Source organism: Scyliorhinus torazame, chromosome 6, assembly GCF_047496885.1.
Source record: "Scyliorhinus torazame isolate Kashiwa2021f chromosome 6, sScyTor2.1, whole genome shotgun sequence".
NCBI classification, from domain to species: domain Eukaryota; kingdom Metazoa; phylum Chordata; class Chondrichthyes; order Carcharhiniformes; family Scyliorhinidae; genus Scyliorhinus; species Scyliorhinus torazame.
Window position 1 is genome coordinate 247,816,768 of NC_092712.1, and position 20,801 is coordinate 247,837,568.

A 20,801-nucleotide genomic window follows, 5' to 3' on the forward strand; every position below is an offset into this window, starting at 1 on the left:
GGCATTAGCTATGAGGAGCGGTTGAATAAACTCGGTTTGTTCTCACTGGAACGAAGGAGGTTGAGGGGAGACCTGATAGAGGTCTACAAAATTATGAGGGGCATAGACAGAGTGGATAGTCAGAGGCTTTTCCCCAGGGTAGAGGGGTCAATTACTAGGGGGCATAGGTTTAAGGTGAGAGGGGCAAGGTTTAGAGTAGATGTACGAGGCAAGTTTTTTACGCAGAGGGTAGTGGATGCCTGGAACTCGCTACCGGAGGAGGTGGTGGAAGCAGGGACGATAGTGACGTTTAAGGGGCATCTTGACAAATACATGAATACGATGGGAATAGAGGGATACGGACCCAGGAAGTGTAGAAGATTGTAGTTTAGTCGGGCAGCATGGTCGTGCACGGGCTTGGAGGGCCAAAGTGCCTGTTTCTGTGCTGTACATTTCTTTGTTGTTCTTTGTTTGTTCTTAAGTAAAGTTCTGTTACAAGTGAGACATTGTGATTGGATTGAATGGGCTTACATGCCTCAAATGTCCAGCTGAAGGTTCCCTGAATCAAAAGGGCAGCACGGTAAGACAAGTGGGTAGCACTGTTGCTTCACAGCGCCAGGGTCCCAGGTTCGATTCCCCGCTGGCTCACTGTCTGTGTGGAATCTGCACCTTCTCCCCGTGTGTTCGTGGGTTTCCTCCGGGTGCTCCGGTTTCCTCCCACCTTCCAAAGACGTACAGGTTAGGTGGATTGGCCATGATAAATTGCCCTTCGAGACCAAAAAAGGTTAGGAGGGGTTATTGGGTTGCAGGGATGGTGTGGAAGCTTAGGTGGGTCAGTGCAGACTCGATGGGCCGAATGGCCTCCTTCTGCACTGTATGTATGTATGTTCTATGTTAAAACTTCTCTTGTTCCTCTGCCCTCTTGAATGTTCTCATTGTCTGCCTCAGAGTCCTCATCGTGTGCGATCCCAGGCTTATCTTTAGACCCATCAATGAGTCATCCTCCATGGCAAGTGGTCCTGCCTCGCTCTCGTCAGCACCCACTGGGTCCCCTTTGTCAGAGGTAGATTTTGCAGGGCACAGCATACAACTACTTTGAGGGAGATACGTCCTGGCAGATATTGTAATGATCCCCCGGATCGGTCGAGGCATTGGAAACACATCTTGAGCAGCCCAATAGTCCTTTCCACCACTGCTGTTGTATATCCAAGACTCCTGGATATCTCTCCTCTGCCTCAGTTCTTGAGTGACGGAATGGGGTCATTAGTCACCTTTACAAAGGAAAGATAGCCCTCGTCACCCAGGAGCCATCCATCCAATCTTACAAGAGCCACAAACAGCCTTGGTACCGGAAGTACCACAGGATGTATTAATCATGTGAGCTCCCTGGATAACAGGCACATACTTCCAGAATCTGTCCTCATAGAATCCCTACAGTGCAGTGCAGAGGCCATTCAGCCCATCAAATCTGCACCCACCCTCTGAAAGAACACTCTACCTAGGCCCACGCTCCCACACTATCCCTGTATCCTAACCTTTTGAACACCAAGGGCTAATTTATCATGGCCAATTCACCTGACCTGCAGCGGCATTGGAGGCAGCCTGCTGATTTTGCTGGTCATGCTGACCTTGGCGGGTGTCCTCTGGCTACTGGCGCCTGCCTGAGTTAGCTCAGGTGCATCAAGCCTCATGGCTGGGCACTCCTCCGATATTCCGGCATTGTCAGATGTAGCAGCCACTGGCAGAGGAGTGGTGGTGCTGCTGTCCTCGTCTGAAGTGCCCCGAGAGGAGCCCACAGAGACGACGGGCAGTCTGTCTACCAGCGTGCTAGAGTTTGCACCTCACTGCTCACCATTGATGGATGGGTATCTAGCAGGAAAAAAAAGCTGCCTTACCCATCTCTCGCACTGGCAGAGGTCACAGCCAGTGTGCTGACTTGCAGGTCTGAGTGTAACCCCTGAAGCAGCCTATCCATGAGAGTCACCTCACTCGCAATGGAGGAGGACCTGTGCTTGGTGCTCAAGGTCAACACAGTGCTCATGTTCTGCATGGACTCCTCAATGACGTAAGCGATAGCATGCAGAACCTTATGGATCTCCACCAGATCTCCCACATATCTTGCTGGACATGTAGCATCCGCTGCCTGATGGACATCATTGTTACTATCCCTATTAGGTGCCCTGCTGAGACAGTGCAGAGATGATGAGAGAGCCCGCAAACTCGCCCTTAGCCGAGCACATGCATCTGGAACTTGTCTTCATTAAGACCACCATCTTGCCATTACTGGGGAAGCGAGCTGGCTTGTGACAATCCAACTCCAGGGCATAACTCTCACTCCAAGTCAGGACCAGCAGATTGGGGACTCCATCATCAGTTCAGTAGCACTCTACATTATTGTAATTTATCTTCTCCTGACAGGGAGCAATAGAAAGGCTCATTAGTGTTCTACACCTTCCTTGAAGGCCATTCCAAAGGCCCCCTCCCCCCACCTTGGCATTAAGCGGCCATTTCACAGTGACACTCCTACCTCCTCCATTGCAGTGTGCCCTATTGTGCTGACAGTTCAGCCTTGGCAGAGCAGGCTTCAGTGCCAGTTGACATGCACACTGAGCGCACAGTGGAATGGACACAAGACAACACCTCTCCGCAAAGGTCCATACCATCTTTGCACTTACCCTTGCCAACTGCAGAAATTTGTTGAACCTTTTACGACACCAAAGCCAGGTAAGGGACAGAGCATTGTGCCCACTGACTTCAGCTGCTACCTCAGTCTAGGCCACCTTAGTCAGGTGAGGCAGCCATCTCTTACTGTCCCTGGGCATCAGGATGTAGCGCCTGTCACTAACCTCATGCACCAGGGAAACGGGGTATACTTACCTCACCCAACTTTCTCTCCCACCTACCATGACCTCCTGCCACTGGATGTTACTGGGCAGCAGGAACGTTATTGCTCCTAAGCCACACCACCCTCAACCTCCCCCAAAACTCCTGACAGCCGTCAGGGAGCTGTATCCTCTGGTTTCAAACATCCCTGCTGGGTCCTCATTGGACCCGGTGTCTGACGTGCTCCTGCCCCTGCCAATCAAGAGACCCAACCAGCAGATGTGTTGAACCCTGGGTGAGGTTTAATATTACATTAACAATGCAATCTCTGGTGGGAGCACGTTTCACATCCTATCCCACCCATGCTGACTTCAGGTGCACAGGAGAGTAAAATTCAGGCCATTCACTTTTTTCTATCATTGAATTATTTAATTTTAAATAGTTATTTCATAGAATTTACTGTGCAGATGAGGCCATTCGGTCCATCGAGTGCACAACAGCCCTTGGAAAATGCACCCCATCCAAGCCCAGTCCTCCACCCTATCCCAGTCACCCCACCTGATCTTTTTTGGACATTTCGGGCAATTTAACATGGCCAATCCACCGAACCTGCATATCTTTGGACTGTGGGAGGAAACCGGAGCACCCGGAGAGTGACCCAAGCCGAGATGGAACCTGGGACCCTGGAGCTGTGAAGCAACAGTGCGAACCACTGTGCTATCGCTCCTTTCATACTGACATTTTGGTGATTGAATTTTAAACTTGGTTTACTATGCTTAAAGAAAGTTTGGTTTCTCCTCTTCAAATAAGCTTCAACAACAATGTGATTAAATGTTTTTTTTATTCTTTCATGGGATGGAAGCATTACTGGCAAGGCCAGCATTTCTGCCCATCTTTAATTGCCTACAAATAGTTTAATGGTATTTGTATTTTTTTAATTCTCCCATGTTTTAATCTTTAAATTAGATCTAGATCGTCCAAGTGATCATGAGGAAACATTTGCCAGAGATCTTCCAGAATTCCCTTCAATAGATAATAAGGGAACAACAGATGATGATGATGACTCGAGCATTGGCATCCCTATGCCTCCAATTCCCACTCTAGAACCTAATGAACCAGGTTCACATCAGGAGGGCATAAGCACAGGAACTGCTATTACTGGACTGTCCCTAAACCTGTCCAATGAGCAGAGCTTCAACCTGATCAGCACTATGGCAACTGATGTCATTGCTGCTGCAGTGTCATCTGCTGTGAAAGACCAGTTGCAGGCCCTAGAAACCAACCCGACCATGCTTCCGCAGCTTAACTCAAGTGAAGAGACTGACACGGAAGAGGCTGATGACTTTGAGTTGCTTGATGAGTCTGAGTTGGAACAAATTGAGAGTGAATTAGGACTGGAACAGGGCCAGGCAGCAAATCAAAAAGGCAAAGATGACAAGTCAGGCTTTCTCTCAAACCTACTCGGAGGTCATTAAGCCTTCTTTCAGGGCTGGAGAATAAACATACAGACCACATGTGAACAACTAAACAAACACAAGCTACAAGCTTATTTACTACAGTTGTTCCCCCCAAAAAAACCAAACCTCATAAACATGATCGTGTGAATATCGAACAAAGTGCAGCAAAGAAAGAATGAAAAAAGTGAACTAGAACTGCACCTTTCAACGTTTAATCTAGTTATTGAAGGAACGGATTTGATTTGTGTTACTTGGTATAATGGGCCACCTATCGTGTGTGTGTTGTCTGACTATAATCTTTATGCCTTGAAATAACAGCATGGAAACTAATTCTGTCTTGTTAATCTGAGTTGTTAACAATTAGCTTTAAAATATTTTAACTGACATGTATTGCCAAAATTTAAAGTCAGATATTTAACAAACATTTTTTAAAGATTTGTGCGCAGAACCTGACAATCAGTAATCAGCTTCTCCCTGGACCTGGCAGCAAATTGGACTGCTAAGGAAGTAAAGTACCCATTTAAAAAATATTTGCAGTATTTTAGATATTTTATAAAATCTAGTCCAACATGAAGCATCTTTTCCTCATATGTTCAAGTAGAATGTTCAAAGAAAGTCTAGTAGAGACATGTTACACAATTGAAATTATTTATCCATGCTTGTACTGTTTTAAATACATGAAACCAATCTTCACTGCACTTTCTACCTTATTGAACTGCAGATTTAAGGTGAAAAAAAATTAAAACTCAGTTTTAGAACATAGAACTGAAGAGCACAGTACAGGCCCTTCGGCCCACGATGTTGTGCCGAACTAGTCTGAAACTAAGATCAAATCAACCTACTCCCAATCATTCTAGTGCACTCCATATGTCTATCCAATAACCGCTTGAAAGTTCCTAAAGTGTCCAACTCCACTACCATAGCTGGGAGTGCGTTCCACGCCCCAACCACTCTCTGAGTAAAGGACTCTCTGACATCCCTCCTATATCTTCCACCATGAACCTTATAGTTATGCTCTCTTGTAACAGCTACAACCACTCAAGGAAAAAGTCGCTGAACGTCCACTCTATCCCTCTCATCATCTTATACACCTCAATTAAGTCACCTCTCATCCTCCTTCGCTCCAATGAGAAAAGCCCTAGCTCCCTCAACCTTTCCTCATAAGACCTACCCTCCAATCCAGGCAGCATCCTGGTAAATCTCCTTTGCACACTTTCCAACGCTTCCACATCCTTCCTATAATGAGGTGACCAGAACTGCACACAATACTTCAAAAGAGGTCTAACCAAGGTCTTGTACAGTTGCAGCATAACCTCATGGCTCTTAAACTCAATCCCCCAGTTAATAAATGCTAACACACTACAGGCTTTCTTCACGGCTTTATCCACTTGGGTGGCAACTTTCAGAGATCTATGGACATGAACTCCGAGATCTCTCTGCTCCTCCACATTCTTCAGAACCCTGCCATTAACCCTGTAACCCGCATTCAAGTTTGTCCGACCAAAATTAATCACCTCACACTTATCAGGGTTAAACTCCATCTGCCACTTTTCAGCCCAGATCTGCATCCTATCAATGTCTCATCCTACAACAGCCCTCCACATTATCCACTACTCCACCAATCTTGGTGTCATCAGCAAATTTACTAACCCAACCTTCAACTCCATTATCCAAGTCATTGATAAAAATCACAAATAGCAGAGGACCCAGCACTGATCCCTGTGGTACACCGCTGGTGACTGGGCTCCAGAATGAAAATTTACCATCTACCACCACCCTCTGTCTTCTGTGTGATAGCCAGTTACTGATCCAATCAGCCAAATTTCCCTCTATGCCATGCCCCCTTACTTTCTGCATGAGCCGACCGTGGGGCAACTTATCAAACGACTTACGAAAATCCATGTATATGCCATCAACTGCTCTACCTTCATCTATGTACTTAGTTACCTCCTCAAAGAATACAATCAAACTTGTGAGGCAAGACTTACCCCTCACAAATCCGTGCTGACTATACTGGATTAAGCTGTATCATAGAACATAGAACGATACAGCACAGTACAGGCCCTTCGGCCCACGATGTTGCACCGAAACAAAAGCCATCTAACCTACACTATGCCATTATCATCCATATGTTTATCCAATAAACTTTTAAATGCCCTCAATGTTGGCGAGTTCACTACTGTTGCAGGTAGGGCATTCCACGGCCTCACTATTCTTGGCGTAAAGAACCTACCTCTGACCTCTGTCCTATATCTATTACCCCTCAGTTTAAAGCTATGTCCCCTCGTGCCAGCCATTTCCATCCGCGGGAGAAGGCTCTCACTGTCCACCCTATCTAACCCCCTGATCATTTTGTATGCCTCTATTAAGTCTCCTCTTAACCTTCTTCTCTCCAACGAAAACAACCTCAAGTCCATCCTGGTAAATCTCCTCTGCACCCGCTCCAAAGCCTCCACGTCCTTCCTATAATGCGGTGACCAGAACTGTATGCAATACTCCAAATGCGGCCGTACCAGAGTTTTGTACAGCTGCAACATGACCTGACTCCGGAACTCAATCCCTCTACCAATAAAGGCCAACACTCCATAGGCCTTCTTCACAACCCTATCAACCTGGGTGGCAACTTTCAGGGATCTATGTACATGGACACCTAGATCCCCCTGCTCATCCACACTTCCAAGAACTTTACCATTAGCCAAATATTCCGCATTCCTGTTATTCCTTCCAAAGTGAATGACCTCACACTTCTCTACATTAAACTCCATTTGCCACCTCTCAGCCCAGCTCTTCAGCTTATCTATATCCCTCTGTAACCTGCTACATCCTTCCACACTGTCGACAACACCACCGACTTTGGTATCGTCTGCAAATTTACTCACCCACCCTTCTGCGCCTTCCTCTAGGTCATTGATAAAAATGACAAACAGCAACGGCCCCAGAACAGATCCTTGCGGTACGCCACTTGTAACTGAACTCCATTCTGAACATTTCCCATCAACCACCACCCTCTGTCTTCTTTCAGCTAGCCAATTTCTGATCCACATCTCTAAATCACCCTCAATCCCCAGCCTCCGTATTTTCTGCAATAGCCTACCGTGGGGAACCTTATCAAACGCTTTACTGAAAACCATATACACCACATCAACTGCTCTACCCTCGTCTACCTGTTCAGTCACCTTCTCAAAGAACTCAATAAGATTTGTGAGGCATGACCTACCCTTCACAAAGCCATGCTGACTATCCCTGATCATATTATTCCTATCTAGATGATTATAAATCCTGTCTCTTATAATCCCCTCCAAGACTTTACCCACTACAGACGTGAGGCTCACCGGTCTATAGTTGCCAGGGTTGTCTCTGCTCCCCTTTTTGAACAAAGGGACCACATTTGCTGTCCTCCAGTCCTCTGGCACTATTCCCGTAGCCAATGATGACATAAAAATCAAAGCCAAAGGTCCAGCAATCTCTTCCCTGGCCTCCCAGAGAATCCTAGGATAAATCCCATCAGGCCCTGGGGACTTATCTATTTTCAGCCTGTCCAGAATTGCCAACACCTCTTCCCTCCATACCTCAATGCCAGCTATTCTAATAGCCTGGGTCTCAGCATTCTCCTCCACAACATTATCTTTTTCCTGAGTGAATACTGACAAAAAATATTAATTTAGTATCTCGCCTATCTCTTCAGACTCCACACACAACTTCCCATCCCTGTCCTTGACTGGTCCTACTCTTTCCCTAGTCATTCGCTTATTCCTGACATACCTATAGAAAGCTTTTGGATTTTCCTTGATCCTACCTGCCAAATACTTCTCATGTCCCCTCCTTGCTCGTCTTAGCTCTCTCTTTAGATCCTTCCTCGCTACCTTGTAACTATCCATCGCCCCAACTGAAACTTCACACCTCATCTTCACATAGGCCTCCTTCTTCCTCAACAAGAGATTCCACTTCTTTGGTAAACCATGGTTCCCTCGCTCTACGCCTTCCTCCCTGCCTGACCAGTACATACTTATCAAGAACACGCAGTAGCTGATCCTTGAACAAGCTCCACTTATCCAGTGTGCCCAACACTTGCAACCTACCTCTCCACCCTACCCCCCCCCCCCCCAAGTCACGTCTAATGGCATCATAATTGCCCTTCCCCCAGCTATAACTCTTGCCCTGCGGTGTATACTTATCCCTTTCCATCATTAACGTAAACGTCACCGAATTGTGGTCACTGTCCCCAAAGTGCTCTCCTACCTCCAAATCTAACACCTGGCCTGGTTCATTACCCAAAACCAAATCCAACGTGGCCTCGCCTCTTGTTGGCCTGTCAACATATTGTGTCAGGAAACCCTCCTGCACACACTGTACAAAATCTTTCCAAATGATCATAAATCCTATCCCTCAGGACCCTTTCCAATAGTTTACCTATGACTGAAGTGAGACTAACCGGCCTATAATTCCCAGGGTTATACCTATTCCCTTTCTTGAACAAGGGGACAGCATTCGCCTCTCTCCAGTCTTCTGGCTCTATTCCTGTAGACAGAGGACATAAAGATCAACGGCTCTGGAAACTCATCCCTCGCCGCCCAAAGAATTCAAGGATATATCTCATCAGGCCCAGGGGACTTATCTATCCTCAGGCTTCTCAAAATTTCTAACACATCTTCCTTCCAAATATCTACCTCCTCCAGCCTACCAGCCTGTATCGCACTATCCTCCTCAACAACATGGCCCCTCTCCTTTGTGAACACTGAAGAAAAGTATTCATTTAGGGCCTCCTATATCTTCAGACTCCATGCACACGTTCCACTACTGTCCTTGACTGGCCCTAACTTCACCTTAGTCATTCTATTATTCCTCACATAAGTGTAAAAAACCTTGGGGTTTTCCTTGATCCTGCTTGCCAAGGACTTCTCATGCCCCCTCCTAGCTCTCCTAAGCTCTTTCTTGAGCTCCTTCCTGGCTATCTTGTATCCCTCAAGTGCCTTAACTGAACCTTGTTTTCTCATCCTTACATAAGCCTCCTTCTTCCTCTTGACAAGACATTCAACCTCTTTTGTAAACCATGGTTCCCTCACTCGACCATTTCCTCCCTGCCTGACAGGGACATACATATCAAGGACACGCCGTCTTTGCTCCTTGAACAAGTTCCACATCTCAATTGTTCCTATCCCTGACAGTTCCTGTTTCCATCATATGCTCCCCAATTCTTGCCTAATCGCATTGTAACTACCCTTCCCCCAGTTATAAACCTTGCCCTGCCGTATGTTCCTATCCCTCTCCATTGCTATAGTGATAGTCACCGAATTGTGGTCACTATCTCCAAAGTGCTCTCCCACAACCAAATCTAACACTTGGCCCGGTTCATTATCCAATACCAAATCCAATGTAGCCCCGCCTCTTGTCGGTCTATCCACATATTGTGTGAGGAAAGCCTCCTGCACACAATGGATAAAAACAGCCCCATCCAAACTATTCAAATTAGAGGTTCCAATCAATATTTGGAAAGTTAAAGTCACTCATGACAACTACCCTGTGACTACCGCACCTATCCAAAATCTGCATTGCAATCTTTTCCACCACATCTCTGTTACTGTTTGGGGGCCTACAGAAAACTCCTAACAAAGTGACCGCTCCTTTCTTATTTCTGACTTCAGCCCACACTCCCTCAGTAGACAGATCCTCCTCAAACTGCCTTTCTGCAGCCATTATACTCTGCTTGATTAACAATGATACTCCTCCACCTCTTTTACCACCTTCCCTAACCTTACTGAAACATCTAAACCCCGGAACCTCCAACAACCATTCCTGCCCCTGTTCTATCCACATCTCCGTAATGGCCACAATATCGTCGTCCCAGGTACCAATCCATGCTTCAAGCTCACCAACCTTATTCCTGATGCTCCTCGCATTGAAGTAGACCCACTTCAAACCACCATCATGCCTGCAGGTCCACTCTTGCGACCTTGGTACCTTCCTCAGTACTGCACTACCCTCAACTTCCTGAACCCCAGCAACGCTATCTCCTGGACTACAAATTAGTTTCCCATCCCCCTGCCAAATTAGTTTAAACCCCCCCCAAAGAGCTGTAGCAAATTTCCCTCCCAGGATATTGTGCCCCTCTGGTTCAGGTGTAACCCGTCCTCTTTGTACAGGTCCCACCTTCCCCAGAATGTGCTCCAATTATCCAAGTAACTGAAACCCTCCCTCCTACACCATTCCTGTAGCCACGTGTTTAACTGCACTCTCTCCCTGTTCCTCACCTCGCTAGCACGTGGCACTGGCAGCAAACCAGAGATGATAACACGGTCTGTCCTGGCTCTCAGCTTCCATCCTAGCTCCCTGAATTTGTGTTTTACATCCCCGTCCCTTTTCCTACCTATGTCGTTGGTACCGATGTGTACCACGATTTGTGGCTGCTCCCCCTTCACTTCAGGATCCTGAAAACACGATCAGAGACGTCACAGACCTTGGCACCCGGGAGGCAATACACCAACCGTGAGCCTCTATCGTTGCCACAGAACCACCTATCTGAACCTCTAACTATAGAGTCTCCAATAACTAATGCTCTCCTGCTCTCCCCCCTTCCCTTCTGAGCCACAGGGACAGACTCAGTGCCAGAGACCTGGTCACCGTGGCTTACCTCTGGTAGGTTCCCCGCAGGAGATCCCTGCACTGACTGCTTCTTCCCCTCCTTTTAAATGTCACCCAGCTAACTCCATTTTTAAGAGTAACTACGTCCCTGTAGCATCTATCTATAACCGACTCTGCCTCCCGAATGATCCTCAGTTCATCCAGCTCCAGCTCCAGTTCCCTAACACGGTCTTTGAGGGGCTGTAGATGGGTGCACTTCCTGCAGGTGAACTCAGGGCCACTGACGGTGTCCCTCACCTCGAACATCCTGCAGGAGGAACATTGCACTGCTCTCTCTGCCATCCCTTCCATTTATACACTTGACAATTACAGCGAGAGAAAAAAAAGCGTACCTGATTTTCACACTCCCGGCAGGTTAGAGGTGGTGGGAGGGTGGAGAGAGGAAAAGGAAAGAAAAGCTTACCTCACCAACTCACCACTTTTTTGGTTAGAGGAGGAGGATGGGGGTGGGAGACACTACCTGTGTAGTATCTTGGGTTTAGCCACTGCCTGAAATATATTAGTTCTAGAAACTCACCCAACAGCAGCTTTCCACAATTCACTCCCCGCAACAGCCAATCTGCGTCGCCGCTCTGCCGCCCTCTGCAGGATACTTGCCTCAACTTGTCCCCGCAGTCTATCCTCACTGAGAGCTCCTTCTAGTCGCAGTGACTGCACCTGAGGCAAATCACTCCCCGCAACAGCCAATCAGTTTAAATAACATTACAAATTAACTTTGATTTTACATTTTTTGTTTTGAATTGCAACACTTTAAAATTATACATTTCACAAACATCACATAATTTCATTAGTTAATGGGACTGACTCTGAAAATAATTAAGTAAACTTGAGGTTGGAACTAAATTACAATTTGTGCATCAGTGAAACCCACAGCAACCAGTCTAGTTGCTGTGTTAAATTCATTTCATGTTGGTTGGATGGATTGTATAATTTAAGCTATGTTCTGAAATTTGTAGTTAATGCAAACTTATTTAAGATGCCATTGTGTCTGTACTTAATAATGTCCCTTGTGTCAAGGACACACACTAACAATAACTAAGATATCAATCTTTCTGTCTTTCTTCACCCTGGTTAATCCCACTTTAAGCAGCGCCTTAGAGAATACTTAAAATGTAAATATGTACCTTTTATTTTAAACTAAGAATTTTTAAAAATTTCATAAACAATTATATTAAGACATTTTGGCATAGTAAACAGCAACAATATAAAACAGTGTGCAAAGAACAATCAATATAGTGCAAGAAAACCGCTCCCCTCCTACAAGGACCAGCCTAACTACCCCCCTAATCTACGTTACCCTAACTACCCCCCCCACCCCCAACTACTGACGATTAATTTTCCGCGAAGAAGTCGATAAATGGTTCCCACCTCCGGGCGAACCCTGACAGTGACCCTCTCAGAGCGAACTTAACTTTCTCCAGACCGAGAAAGCTCGCCATATCCGATAGCCAGGCCTCTGCCAACAGAAATCGTTGCCGGGCTACCAGAGAATCAAAGGCCAAAACGTCAGCCTCTCCTCTTGGACTCTCGGGTCCTCCGAAACCCCCAAAATAGCCACCACTGGACTCATCACCACCCTTGTTTTCAGTACCTGGGACATTATGTCCCCGAATCCCTGCCAGTACCCCCTGAGTTTTGGACATGCCCAGAACATGTGGACATGGTTTGCTGGTCCTCCCGAACATCTGGTGCACCTGTCCTCTAATCCAAAAAATTTACTCATCTGTGCCACTGTCGTATGGGCCCGGTGGATGGCTTTGAATTGAATCAGGCTGAGCCTAGCGCATGTTGCGGTCGTGTTTACCCTACTCAACGTCTCCGCCCGTAAGCCCTCTTCCATCTCACCCCCTAGCTCCTCTTCCCACTTAAGCTTCAGCTCCTCGATCTGTGTCTCCTCTGCTCCCATAAGTTCTTTATATATATCCGAGACCCTCCCCTCCCCCACCCATCCACTGGACACTACCCTGTCCTGGATCCCCCTAAGTGGCAGGCGTGGGAAGGATGGAATCTGTCTGCGCAGAAAGTCCCGCACCTGCAAGTACCTGAACTTATTCCCTCTCGCCAGCCCAAATTTCTCCTCTAATGTCCACATGCTCGGGAACCTCCCTTCCAAGAACAGATCCCCCATCCTCTCAATCCCAGCCCTCTGCCATGGTCGGAACCCACCGTCCATATTCCCCGGGGCAAACCGGTGATTGTCGCAGATTGGGGACCAAACCGATGCTCTCGTCCCCCCCATGCGCCTTCTCCATTGGCCCCAGATCCGCAAAGTCGCCACCACTATAGGGCTGGTGGAGTACTGTGCCGGCGGGAGCGGCAGGGGCGCCGTAACCAGGGCTGCCAAGCTGGTGCTCCTGCACAAAGCGGCCTCCATTCGCCCCCAAACCGACCCCGCATCCACCATCCACTTCCTTATCATAGCTATATTGGCCACCCAGTAGCAGTTACTAAAGTTTGGCAGCGCCAGCCCCCCTTCCTCTTGATTCCTCTCGAGCATCACCCTTTCCCGCCCACACAAATCCCATAATCATTTTATTGACTTTCTGGAAAAAAGAATGAAAATGGGGAGACACTGGAAGACGAACAGGAATCTCGGGAGGATCGTCATTTTAACCGTCTGCACTCTCCCCGCTAATGTCAGTGGGAGCGCATCCCACCTCCGGAACTCAGCCCTCATTTGCTCCACCAACCGAGATAAGTTCAACTTGTGCAACCGGCCCCAGTCCCGCGCCACCTGTATCCCTAAGTATCTAAAACTGTCCCCTACTAGCCTGAACGGCAGCCCCCTCAACCGACCCTCCTGGACTACAAACAACTCACTCTGCCATGTTCAGTTTGTATCCCGAGAACTGGCCGAATTCCTTCAGGATTCCCATGATTTCATCCATCCCAGCCACTGGATCCGTGATGTGTAAGAGCAGGTCGCCTGCGTACAATGAAACTCTTGTGTTCCCCCCCCCCCCCCCCCTTACCAGCCCCTTCCAACTCCTAGAAGCTCTCAGGACAATTGCCAGCGGCTCTGTTGCTAGCGCAAACAGCAGTGGGGAGAGGGGACCCCCTGCCTTGCCCCTCGGTACAGTCTAAAATAGTGAGATGTCGTCCTATTCGTCCTTACACTCGCCTCCGGAGCCTGGTACAACAGTCTGACCCAGTCGATAAAGCTCTTCCCGAACCGTCCCAACACCTCCCATAAATAGTCCCACTCAACCCGGTCGAAAGCCTTCTCGACATCCATTGCCTACCTCTACCTCCCTACTCTCCGGGGGCATCATGATCACATTCAGCAGCCTTCTTAGGTTGGCCACCAGCTGCCTGCCCTTGATGAACCCGGTTTGGTCTTCCATAATAACGTCCGGCACAACATCCTCAATCCTAGCCGCCAAGAGCTTGGCCAGTATTTTCGCATCTACGTTGAGCAGAGAGATCGGCCCAAAGGACCCACATGCGTCAGGGTCTTTGTCCCGTTTCAATATCAGGGAGATGGTGGCCTGTGACATCGTCGGGGGCAACACCCCTCTGTCTCTTGCCTCATTGAAAACTCTAACAAGCCCCACTATCTCGGAGAACGTTTTGTAAAACTCCGTTGGATACCCATCCAGCCCCAGGACTTTATGGTCCTCATAACCCCCAATATTTCTTCGGTCCTGATCGGGGCCCCAACCCGTCTACCAATCTCCTGCCCACTTTTGGGAAGGTCAGTCCATCCAGAAAGCGCCTCACCCCTCCAGCCCCGGAGGGGGTTCCGAGGTGTAAAGCTTACTATAGAAGTCCCTGAACACCTTGTTCAGCGCTGCCGTATCCCCTACCATGTTTTCCCCCCTGTCGACCTTCCCTATTTCCCTGGCCGCCTCCCTCTTCCTCAGTTGCTGTGCCAGCATTCTACTGGCTTTCTCCCTGTGCTCATAAATCGCACCTCTCGCCTTCCTAAGCTGCTCCACGGCCTTACCTGTGGACACCACCCCAAACTCAGTCTGTAGCCTTCGTCGTTCCCTTCATACCTCTGCCCTCGGGGTCTCTGCATATCTCCTGTCTATCTGTAAGATCTCCTTTACCAGTCGGTCTGTTTCTGCCCTGTCCCGATGTCGTCTAATCAAAATCCGCTCCCCTCTCACCACTGCCTTCAGCGCCTCCCAAAGCACCGCAGCTGAGACTTCCCCTGGGTCATTGGCCTGCAGGTAGTTTTGCATACATTTCCTCACCCTCTCACACACTGCTTCGTCCGCCAACAAACCGACCTCTAGCCTCCATTGAGGGCGCTGAAAACTTTCCTTGCAGATCTGAAGATCAACCCAGTGTGGAGCATGGTCCAAAATAGCGATCGCCGAATATTCTGTCAGCCCCGCCAGCAAATCCTTGCTCATGATGAAAAAATCAATTCATGAATACACCTTATGAACATGTGAATAGAATGAAAACTCCCTCCCCGTCGGCCAACTAGCCCTCCATGGATCAGCCCCCCCCCCCATTTGCTCCATAAACCCCCTCAGTTCTTTTGCCATTGCCTGCATCTTACCCGTTTTTGAAAATGACCAGTCTAGGCCGGAGTAAAGGACTGTGTTAAAATCCCCTCCCATAATCAGCCTGTGCGAGTCCAGGTCAGGTATCTTCCCCAGCAGTCTCTTAATAAAATCCACATCATCCCAGTTTGGGGCATATACATTGACCAAAACTACCCTCATCCCCTCAAGCTTGCCGCTCACCATGACAAATCTGCCTCCCCCATCCGAGATTGTGCTGCCCACCTCGAATTGCACCCGTTTGTTGACCAAAATCGCGACCCCCGTGGTTTTAGTGTCCAGCCCTAAGTGGAAGACCTGGCTGATCCAGCCCTTCCTCAATCTGACCTGGTCAGCTACTTTCAGGTGGGTCTCCTGAAGCATTATTACGTCCGCCTTCAGCGCCCTCAGATGCGCGAACTCTTCACCGGCCCGTTTAATCCTCTAACGTTCCAGATGATCAGCCTGGTTGAGGGGCACCGTGCCCCCTCCCTCGCCGATCAACCATCTCCTTTCTTGGTGCCGCCCCCAGCCCCTGTGCCGCACTGCCCCTGGCCCGCCTCCTGGCAGCCCCCACCTCCGACCTCCTCCATGTTCCCGAACCCAAGTCCCTCCCTCGTCAGCAGATCAACTATCCCCCCTTCCTCCCCCCTAGCAACAACACCCTGTAACCTAACCCCTGCCATAAACTAGCTATATACCCCCCTCTCCAACCTGGCTTCCGTAGACCAGCTCACCCAGCTAGTCTGGTGACTCTCGACTCCGTTCCCTCTGACCCATTACCTCCCCTCCCCACCCCCGCCCATCAACTTCCCCAAACCAGCCATCCTCGAACAATTGCTCTGAAAAGAAACAAAAAAACAAGAAACAAAGAAAACCCCGATGCTAGTGCAAATCGAATAAAACAAAATAAATAATAGGCACTTCCAACCACCCCGATCCGAACACAAAAAGCCCCCAGCACCAAATACCTTAACTACCCTCTTTTTCCAGGGAAAACTCAAATACAAGAGAGAAACAGGAAAAAAAAACACAACACAAGGAAAACGTGTAAACATCGCTTTGTGTCTTTTTAACACAAGTCCAAAAAGTCCTCAGTTCAGCACCAGCCCTTCTCTCTTGGCGAAGTCCATCGCATCCTCGGGTTCCTCAAAGTAATGGTTCCGTCCCTCGTTCGTGACCCACAGGCGCGATGGGTGGTAGCTCCGTTCCAATGTTAGCTCCGCATGCGCTTGGTAAAACGTTTTGAACAAGTGAAGTTTTATATTCTCTACTTCTTTGGCTCTGTTTTAAGGAAGATGCCATGTTGATTCTGGTCAATTTATCAAATACCAAATAGGCACATAACGCCTATAGTGAAGAGCTTTCCTGTAAACTAAAAAAAATTCAATTAGATTTGTCATACAGAAGTATTCAATTGGATAACATTGATTTGCAACTATAGATCTGGGAACAATTCAGTTGCTGGCCTCTTAAGCTGACAATTGGTCTGCAGTGGAGTGTCGTTTTCTTTTTAAACTGGAGTATTAAAGAAAGGTGATTTGAAACTTCAAAATGAAGTCTGCCACCCATTTCAAAATCAGTGGTGCTTCAATTTCCAGCCTTATTCATGTAGCAAGATTCATAGATACATAGAAGATAGGAACAGGAGAAGGCCTTTTGGCCCTTCGAGCCTGCTCCGCCATTCATCACGATCATGACTGATTATCCAACTCACGAGCCTAATCCTGCTTTCTCCCCATAGCTTTTGATCCCATTCTTCCCAAGTGCTATATCTAGCCGCCTCTTGAAGATATTCAATGTTTTAACATCAACTACTTCCTGTGGTAATGAATTCCACAGGTTCACCACTCTGTGTGAAGAAATGTCTCCTCAGCTCCGTCCGAAATGGTTTACCCTGAATCCTCAGACTGATCCCTGGTTCTGGACACACCCATCATTGGTAACACTTCCCTACATCTACCCTGTCTAGTCCTGTTAGAATTTTATAAGTCTCTATGAGATATGGAGGCAATGCTTTCAAAAATACTTTACAGCCTGGCAATTGCTGTTTCTATCATGAAACGGTTAACACCACTTTAAAGAAGTCTGCAGATAAAAAGACATGTGGACACATTAAATCTCATATGTCACTTCAGGGCAGAAGTAGGATGGCATTTCATTGCAAGCAATACTGAGTGCATACTGCATGATCAGAGCTACCATTTTTCGAATGAGATGTTAAGCTGAGACTTCAGGTCTTCCTTTCCAAGTGGATGGTAAAAGGCAATATCTGAGGAAGAGTAGGACAAAAAGTCTGGTATCCTAGAATTCAACTAACACCACTGAAATAGAATAATTAGTCCTTTATTTCATTGCTATCTGTGGGGCTGGCTGTGTGCATATTGGTTGCTGCATAAGTTAACAGTGGCTAGATTTTAGAAGTGCAGTTACTGTAAAGCATTTTAGGACATGTGGATGAGTGCTATGTGAATTAACAATTCTTTTCATATCACTCTAATTTCTGGGCTTAAATATTTTCAGAGGTAGGACCCAGGCTCAAATGATTATTAGTAACTTTATTTTAACAGTGGTATATTTAGATTATTTTACTATCCCAGTTCGGTAACTGTGACGATGCAATATTCAAGTAATGCTTTTAACACAAAATTTCTCTCTTCAGTACTTCACTTGCATGCATATACACATATACAGACTTTTCAAGGTTGAGTCAATGTTTAAACTTTGTTACCAATGCATTTTAATATAACTCTGCTTAAATGCTGTTGAAAGTACAAAATGGAGGCAGTGCAGAAGTTATCAAACATTGAATTGTACTGTTATCAGGTCTGAAACCTTGAAACTTGGGATTTAGCCTCCATCAATGAAGTGGAAATTTCTGACAGATTTAATGACACGTCTTCCCGACTTTAATTCTCAAATCGCAGTACAATATAAGATTTGTTATCACATGAATATTTAATGTCTTTCCCTTCATGAACCCTTTCTGCATTGATCAACACTGCAGTTGGTATTAGGCATTTATGCATCGTCCAGTGCTAATTTTGGGCCATTTAAACATCTCATATTTAGAAGATGTTTTGGGTTGTTCGAAGTTCAAGTTAGGCCAATCCTTGGGCGATTTTGTGAAATCTGTTTCTGGTTACAAATTAAAATTGTTGGATCTCTTTTGTTGCAACTAAACTGGAAATCCAGTTTTTTTAAAAAACATTTGTTTTCCTCTTTTTTGAGAACATGTTTATTCAAGAGTGTATAAATCATTACAGTCACAAAATTGTTAATTTGTTAAATGTCATTTTATGTAGAATTTGTAAAAGGTGGGATCTTTAGCCTTTAAATGTGGGTGCTGGGACTAAGAGTAGATTTTGACTATCATTTAAAAAAAAGTATATTTTTGCACTTTATATATATTTTACGAAAATGCATTTTCTGTCAATCAAACCACATGTAAACCAATAACTTTTCCTGGGAGAAAGGAATGATAACCAGAAACAGAGCACATCACAAAATATCTTATGATATTTCATAAAAATATGAAAACTTTTCACCTGCAGCACTTTATTAAATAATAGGATCTAAAAGAATTTCAGTGGCAAATACATGACTATTATGGATTTGATAATTAAAGCTTGTCTAATGTTGATTTTTTTTTTGTGATTGATGACTGCTCTATTCAATAAAAGGCACTTTATGTACAATACCATCTCCAATTAATCAGTGCAGTGCTATAATTAAGTGTCAGTTGTACAATGAGAATTGCCTAATTTTTTTTGAACCATTTGCATTCTTTATTGATCTACAAATTCTTGGCTAAGGAAAATGAAATGGTAAAAATGTACTGTCTTGTGTATGCAGCTATAAATAACTAGTTTTGATTCTAATTTTATGGCATTCTCATTTTTTTTCTGCCCAGCTTCATATCCATGTTTTTAATCAATTAATCTGACATAGTGAACTAGCTTCTTTTGTAAATACAATGACACAAAATTTATTGAGTATGCATTTGGGACAGTGGACAGAAAACTTTGAGGTATGGGTTTCCTGGATGATCTTTTTTCATTTTTTTCCACTGACTGTTGTTCATCCAGGTAAATCTGCAGCAGGGGAATGCAATGAAGGAGATGTGATGGGGAACCTGGGCTGGGGTCAGGATATGGTCACAGTGGAGAGGGTGTGAATCATGGTCCATGTGAGGGGTTGGGGGATGGTAGAGCAAGATTCCGGTGGGGAGAACAGCTTAGTCACAGGGCAGTTGGTGATTGTAGGAGATGGGGAAGGTGAAGATTGGGAGAGTGGGACAGACGGACTGCAGACGTGGTTGATGGTAACTTTGGGCCGCTCCTCCTCAGTTGGTTGTGTAGTGCCATTTATATTATGGATCTAGCGCTTTCCACCTTTTATCAGCCAGGTTTGCTGAGACCAGGGAAACACAGCTGACCTTTGTTAAAAATAAAAAGCATGCTAAATTGGAAGCATGCAACCTCCTTGGTCTTAAGGATCAACCTGCCTCCTGAAAGCAAATTGATTGCCCAGAAGTATGCAAATTTGATTTTAGTTTTGGGTTTAAAACTTTTAAAATTTGAACTTCCTATCCTTATTTTAACTGACAGAGAAACAGTGCACATTCTCCTTATTTTGTCTGATACATGAGTTTATGAATTTATTTGATAAATGTACTATGAAAAAGCCATGAGAACAATGTTGCTGAACTTGACATGTCGGGCAGAGGATATTGCAAAGGCAGTGGCTCCACCCATCAGCTGAAACGTCAGGGACAAGCTCTGCTCCGCTAACCCAGGAAACTGACCAAATTTTACAGTTATCAGCCAGTTAGCTGCCTGAGGTCGTGGCTTCTACCATTATGTAGGAGAATGTCCTGTCTCTAGCTGGCAACTAATTGGACGCCATTTGAGGGCAGCACGGTAGCATTGTGAATAGCACAATTGCTTCACAGCTCCAGGGTCCCAGGTTCGATTCCGGCTTGGATCACTGTCTGTGCGGAGTCTGCACATCCTCCACGTGTGTGCGTGGGTTTCCTCCGGGTGCTCCAGTTTCCTCCCACAGTCCAAAGATGTGCAGGTTAGGTGGATTGGCCATGATAAATTCCCCTTAGTGTCCAAAATTGCCCTTAATGTTGGGTGGGGTTACTGGGTTATGAGGATAGGGTGGGGGTGTTGACATTGGGTAGGATGCTCTTTCCAAGAGCCGGTGCAGACTCAATGGGCCGAAAAGCCTCCTTCTGCACTGTAAATTCTATAATAATTCTATGATCAGTTCTCCAATCCAAGCCATGCTGGCAGGAGCGGTGACCATTGCTTAGGACTGCAGACAGTTCCCAATGAAAAACCATGGAGGAGGACAGAGTTGAAGAGGGAAGAACTCGCAGGGGCAGCTATTCCGCTGGGGA

General features: G+C 46.4%; 1 protein-coding gene across 1 annotated transcript in view; it reads left to right on the forward strand.

The window, feature by feature from the left end:
• The window catches only part of LOC140425367 (reticulophagy regulator 1-like), a 132,168-nt gene extending 112,893 nt beyond the window's left edge, over positions 1–19,275 (forward strand). The window contains exon 7 of the mRNA XM_072509559.1: positions 3,769–19,275. Coding sequence (XP_072365660.1) covers positions 3,769–4,277 — 509 coding nt within the window. The 3' untranslated portion in view covers positions 4,278–19,275. The remainder of the gene's footprint in view (positions 1–3,768) is intronic.
• Positions 19,276–20,801: the final 1,526 nt, after the last annotated feature.